Source organism: Neophocaena asiaeorientalis, unplaced genomic scaffold (assembly GCF_003031525.2).
Source record: "Neophocaena asiaeorientalis asiaeorientalis breed wild unplaced genomic scaffold, Neophocaena_asiaeorientalis_V1.1 scaffold429, whole genome shotgun sequence".
In the NCBI taxonomy this organism is placed as follows: domain Eukaryota; kingdom Metazoa; phylum Chordata; class Mammalia; order Artiodactyla; family Phocoenidae; genus Neophocaena; species Neophocaena asiaeorientalis.
In genome coordinates, this window is record NW_020173550.1 from 3,815,811 (window position 1) to 3,822,008 (window position 6,198).

The 6,198-nt window shown below is 57.6% G+C and overlaps 1 protein-coding gene across 1 annotated transcript; it reads right to left on the reverse strand.

The window, feature by feature from the left end:
* Positions 1-1,264: 1,264 nt before the first annotated feature.
* NKX2-6 (NK2 homeobox 6) lies at positions 1,265-4,860 on the reverse strand. Its single transcript, XM_024747666.1, has 2 exons — positions 4,587-4,860; positions 1,265-1,899 (listed from the first exon to the last, which is right to left on the reverse strand). The coding sequence occupies exons 1-2, from the start codon at positions 4,858-4,860 to the stop codon at positions 1,265-1,267; spliced, it is 909 nt and encodes a 302-aa protein (XP_024603434.1).
* Between the last annotated feature and the right edge of the window lie 1,338 nt (positions 4,861-6,198).

Below are 6,198 nucleotides of genomic sequence, written 5' to 3' on the forward strand. Positions count from 1 at the left end.
AATTCAGGCTTCCTGCCCATCCCGTTAGGACTTATGGACAAGTGGGAGCCTCCTTTTCTGATGTGGAATTTAGAAACCTACTACCTTCTGAAAGAAAACCTACTGGGGCTGGTAGGGAAGGAGATGGAGAGAGGTAACCTCTCCAGAGCTGAATCCAAGTTTTGTCTCTCTAGGGAATTCTCTGTGTACTGAAGACTTAGAACTTCTGAGTTTCATTTTTACTTTAATTTGAAGTTGTTTAGCAGAAACCGAGAGGTGGATAGAGTCTAATGGCCTACACACAAGGCAAACACACGCTAATATATTTAGTCTATTTACTCAAGAGGTTGAGCTGTATACAGGAGATAAAATGCACTTATAGTGGGGTTTCCCTGGTGGCGCAGTGGTTGAGAGTCCGCCTGCTGATGCAGGGGACACGGGTTCGTGCCCCGGTCCGGGAAGATCCCAGATGCCGCGGAGCAGCTGGGCCTGTGAGCCATGGCCGCTGAGCCTGCGCGTCCGGAGCCTGTGCTCCGCAACGGGAGAGGCCACAACAGTGAGAGGCCCGCGTACCGCAAAAAAAAAAAAAAAAAAAAAAAAAAAAAGCACTTACAGTGAGGGAAGAACTAGAGTGTGATGGATATCTTCTGGAGAACAATTGTGCCTCCAGGAAAAAAGCGCTCCACTGGATACTGCGTCCCAGGGAGCGCAGCCCGTGGAAGGGGTGGGGGGCGCAGATTACCCCCTGCAGGAGGACCTATTTCGCACAAGTCTTCATGACCTCTTGGTCCTCCTTTTCCAGGCTCTTCATCCCCCTCCCCTGGCTCATCTCTTTTTCTCCTTCTTTCCCCACCTGTTGCCTTTAATCGGGGGATCGAGGCCCTCCAGAGCACCCCCATCACCTCCCTATTCCCTGGGGCTGCTGCACACAAATTAAGGAGCCTCTCAGCCCCTGTATTTGAGGCCTGAAAAGTCATCTGCCTCAGAACTACTACTCTGACGCCCGAAACTGCCAGCCACCCTTGGCTTTCCTCCCTCCCAGTGCTGCTTCGTGGGCGGCTGGCGGAGGCCCCGCGTTGCGTCTCTCGGGAGAAGAACGCCCCCAGGGCCTTCAGCTGGATGGCTAGTCGAAGGCAATTCCTAGTCCCAGGGATCGCTCGGGAGAGAAATGCCATCGGGTGGCCTATTTCCTCCACGCCGGCGCTCCCTCATCCCGGCCGCGAAAGGTTAGCGGAGAGGCGGGACCGAGCATCTGTTCAGGGTGGCGCAACCGAGCCAAGACGCCTCACCAGGCCCTGACCCCCTGAAGCGTGGCGGGCAGATGGCCCTGCGGGTTGGCGCTCGGTCCCCCCCCGCTGAAGCCAGAGCTGGCCTGGGGTACGGGGGGCGCGGGGCCCGGGGGCGCGCCGGCGTAGCCGCAGCCGTAGGGAGCGCTGTAGGCAGCGCCCGCGTAGCCGCCGAAACAGGAATAGGGCGCCGCGGCCGCGCCATAGGGGCCGGGGAAGGCGGGCGTGCGGGGGCCCAGGCAGGGCTTGCCATCCCGCACCAGCACGGGCACCGCCACCCGGCGTGGCGCTAGCGGGTGGCCCGCCAGTTCCAGGGACTTGTCCTGGCGCTGTCTCTTGCACTTATAGCGCCGGTTCTGGAACCAGATCTTGACCTGCGTCGACGTGAGCTGCAAGGCGCTGGCCAGGTGCTCGCGTTCTGGCGCCGACAGGTACCGCTGCTGCTTGAAGCGCCGCTCCAGAGCCAGCACCTGCGCCTGCGAGAAGAGCACGCGGGGCTTCCGCCGGGGCCGCCCTTTGGGATGCTCCGAGCCATCCCCGCGCGCGCCGCCGCCGCCGCCGCCGCTATCACCCACGTCGCGCTCCTGCACTCGGGTACCGTCGCAGGGGGGCGAGGCTGCGCTGAGGCCGGACTCTAAAAGCACAGGAAGGAACACCGTCAGCGCCAGCCTAAGGCTCACCCGAGAGATGCTTACACTGTTTTCAAGGGACTCCCCTCCCCTCCTAGTAACCTTCACTTCGGTTCCCCGTCTCTCCCTTCTGCTGACCCCTCACCCCGTCCCAAAGCTTGTTCCTTTCCCCCATGCTCTGTCGCTTTTGCAGCTGCTGGAACATATTGCAAATTGTGACACTCAGTGGTACCCAGTGTACAGTCGTTTCCCCAAAGATAGACTCTTGATCCAGAGTCTAAGCTTCGTTCTCTTCTTAGAATGTCTGTATCTGGGCTGTTCCCTGTGGTTGCAATTCTAAAGTGTGGGCGAGTTTGGGGAAACTTTTGCTGCGAGCCTATTAGAGACTGACTTTAGATTGCTCTTGGTGGGGAAAGAGAGAGACAGAGGCAGAGAGAGAGAGAACCAAAACTCGGTGACATGCTTGCCCAGAGACTCCCATCCGCCTGGCTATCCGTTGTGGCCCGGCGCGCACCGCAGGGTACTTGGTTTCTAGCCCAGGCGCCAGGGTCTCCAGTGCCTCCCACCTTCACCTCATCTTTGCTCACATCCTTGTCTCTTTGGTCATCAGATGCTCCACTGGCACCAGGAACCCTTCCCATCTTTCTTGGACGCGATGCTCTGTATCCAAATTAACAACATAAAATAAAATAAAAATTATTTTCTGGCTGCTGATTCTTGGCTCGGAAACTGAGGTTCTCTTTGCGGGGTATGTAAAGTTAAGATCCACATTTGGCTTTTTAAAAAGCCTCCTCTTTCTCCTTTGGGGTCTCCCGGGAGAGCGGGTGGCGTTGGCTTCTCCCGGACTTCCTCTTCGGATCGGGCAGCGCCCTCGAAGATAACCCCTGGGCGACTGTGCTCGGGACCCTCCAAGACGCAGACTTTCCTTCCCTTCTTCCCACATCTCCTGATTTGGCAAAGTTCTGCTTTTTATCCAAGGGTAGGTAGGAAGGAAATGCTGAGTTTTCGTGGAAATTCACGCCAGGAGAAAACCGGGAACGTGAAAGGATGCATGCTCTTGGCGAGGCGGAGCAGGAAGCCCCTAATTAGAGCCGGTACTACTTGGAATCCGACTCCAAATCCACAACCGCACTGGCGCAGTCTCCTGGGGCAAGGGGCTGTTTGGTATTTCAGATTGAGGAAATAAAACCTTCCTTCAGAGAAGCCTGTGCCCAGACAAACTTAGGACATCTCTCCCGGCAAAGAGGAAAGATATTGACGAGGGTGTGTTTTCTTAGCAAATCAAAAAGTAACAGCTGGCCTTCGGTGACTCTGTGGAACAAGCAGGACCCCATTTGGGAGTCGCTGACCACGCAGACCGAGGGACTGCAGGCCACTCCGTGCCTTCCCGGTCATAGTTCGGAGCCCCTCTCACCCTGCGTCCCTGAAAGCAAGTTGAGGACGGAGGAGGCCACAGAATCCCCCAGGGAAGATCCCTTCCACGCGCGACGGTGGCTGCCGTGGCCCCTGGGCTTATTTCCTGGAGCCGGGCGCTGGCCCCTTCTCGGCGACAACCGCAGCCGCAGAACAGCGAGCTGACCCGGGCACGCCAGCGGAGGAGGAAAGCCCTGCGGCTATCTTCAGCTGCCAGGTGACAGCAATGGTCAGAGGAGCGTGACCCCTTTTTCGGCAAAGCCGAAGTGAACGGCGAGCTGTCTGAGCAGCGCTGGGAGAGATTAAGGTTTAGGGTCCGCTGCAGAAAATTCACAGCTTTCTTTGGGAACACAGCAAAGTGTACTGTTCTCCAGACTCCTGGAGCAGCCTGCAAGTCGACGAATAACCCTGAACCAGCATCTTAATTTTCTTCATGTGGTTAGTTTGAGGCTCGAATGGAGTGTCCGTGGCACAGCCTGGCCGAGGAGGCCTGACCTGCGAGGCGCCTCTCGGGAGCCCCCAGACCGGCATGGAGGCTGCGGACCAAGATGCAGAGGTTTGGAAAGAGGAGGAGTAGCCTTTTCATCCCCCCGAATGTCGAGCCTCTCCCGCCAAAACTTCCCGGCTGGCAAGCGCCAGCCCATCACAACCCCCCGTCCACCTCTTCCCTTCCTGCCGCTGGTCGCAGATGCCTTGGCCTCTCTGCCAGAGCACAAGGTTGCGCCTCCGGAGACCAGGCGCTGAGACTCCACTGGAGTCGTTCGTCTCCCAGAACAGCTAAAACGCGAGCTGCCCTTACCGTGCTCCAGGCAGAGGAACGACTGGACTGGCCAGGCCACTCGGCAAGCCCCAAGAAAAGGCTGGGCTGGGATTGACCCCAGAGCCTAAGGAGTTTCCACTCCCAAAGCGCCCGGCTGCTTTGACGGCTACACTTTCGGCAGACGGTTTAGGGTATAGAGGGTGAGAGATGGCTGGCAAAGCTGGTGGTGACGGAGCACAGCTAAGATACTGTAGAGGGCTTTGCTGTAAGAAAGAGAAGCTGGAGTTTATGGGAAGTGAACCCCCAAGATTCAGGACCTCATTTTCGTTAGGATGTCTGGAGGAGATGTTAGAGGGGGCTAAGAGTCCTGTCTTTCGGACTCTTCATGTGAAGGAAAACGGGGCTAGCCCTCGGAGCCGGGAAGACCAGGAGATGCGTGTCCCCCCACGAGCCGATTGGTAATAATCCACCCCACCTCTTGGTCTCCCTGTAGGAGCCAAGACCCGAGGGCGTACTCACGTGGTTCGCCCACCAGTTCAGCGTCCATCTCTGTGACTGTCTCACAGGGACCTTCAGGAGGCTCCGACCCTTCCTGCCTTCTGTCGCCGTCGCCGCTACCGGTGCTGGGAACCTCCGACCCTCGCTGTTCTGGGACCGGTAGCAGGTACTGAGAGCTTTCCGGGCTCCTCCGTGCACCCCTGAGTTGCAAGGCCTCCGGGCCGATCTGCTCACGCTCCAGCCTCAGGATGTCATTGACCGAAAAGGGAGTGGAGGTGACAGGGTTCAGTAACATGCTGAAGGAGGAGGGGGCGGGGCTGGGGCGTCCCCGGTCCCCACAGAGCGCAGCGCACTGAGCTTTCTGTTTTGCCGCTGAAGACTCCGCAGACCCAAGGTCTACGATAGACACGCAGCGTCCCGTACTGCGCCTTCCTCTGGGCCATCCCTGCCAGTCGATTGACCGGGCCGGGTGACGAAACCGCGGACCCCCATTGGTTCCCGCAGAACCCACGTGTTAGCTCAGCATCTCCCCCCGCCCCAGTCCTTTCTTCTCTCGCCCTTCTAATTCCTCTCCAACCCCGAGCAACCTTCCGAAAGGTTTGGGTTCTCGAAAGCAAGGAAAACGGGAGAGAGCCTGCGCACGGCTCGTATCTCTGTGAATACAGTACAAACGGGAGCTTCCCAGGTCAACCTTGGGTCCCTCGGGACTCTCCTAGAGGGTGTGCGGGGATGGGGGTGGAACCCTTGCTCTGCAACCCTAGTTGGTCCCTCCGGCCTAGCCTTAGCTCAACTGTCCAACGCCTGGCAGAGGAAAACTCAGGTGGAGACCGCTGGGCACCCGCGGGATTGGAGCTGCACGCGTGAGTGTAAGTGCGCGCACGGCAAGGGCCAGGAGGCTGAGAGCTCCTTCCAGGGAGCAGAGGCTGGACCGCAGAGGAGCGAGTCTGGACCCTCCACGGCCTAGACTGAGGTGGATATGTCTCACTGAGAGCCGAGTCCGCATGTAGGGAGCCGAGATCTGCCACTTCCCAGGAGGGACATCTCAGACCTGGAGTGAAGAAAGGACTTGGGAGCTATATTGGGGGAGCCCCTGACCTCTTTATAGGCTCCGTGAATGGGTAAGGAGGAGAAAGGTAATAGTCCCCGCCGGGGTGTAGGGGCCAGACAGGTGCTCACCTTGCCCTTCACGACCCCAGGGCCCTTCTTTTCCTCCCCTTTATCCTCCCTAAAGTTGATTGTCTTGAGTGTGTGTGCATGTGTGTACGAACGCGGCGCCCCACGAAGGGGCGGGAAGTTTTGAGGAGCATCAAATCTTCGGGAAAGCTCCTTGGGCACAGCCGGACCGAGTAAAGGGAGGCAGTGTGTGCAGTGGTTATGCAGGTGGAATCCACAGGTCCGGCCCTCGCTCTGGAGCATATCAACTGTGGGCTTTGAGCAAAGTATTTACCCTCCCAATCTTAAGTAAAAAAAAAAAAAAAAAAAAATGGAGATAAGAATAAGCCCATCACAGGATGATTGTGAGAATTAAGAGATAACATGTATGAAAATATCAGCGATAGTTACTACTCATGCTGCATGGTTCAGTCAAACATGATTCCGGGTCAGCAGTCGTAGCACGGAATCTAAGAAGTTA

Bases quoted from the DNA above. Each gene is read 5' to 3' on its own strand.
- NKX2-6 (XM_024747666.1), bottom strand. From the start codon at position 4,860: ATGTTACTGAACCCTGTCACCTCCACTCCCTTTTCGGTCAATGACATC. The intron at 1,900-4,586 runs GTGAGTACGCCC...CTGTGCTTTTAG, and splicing joins TGAACTGGTGGGCGAACCAC to AGTCCGGCCTCAGCGCAGCC.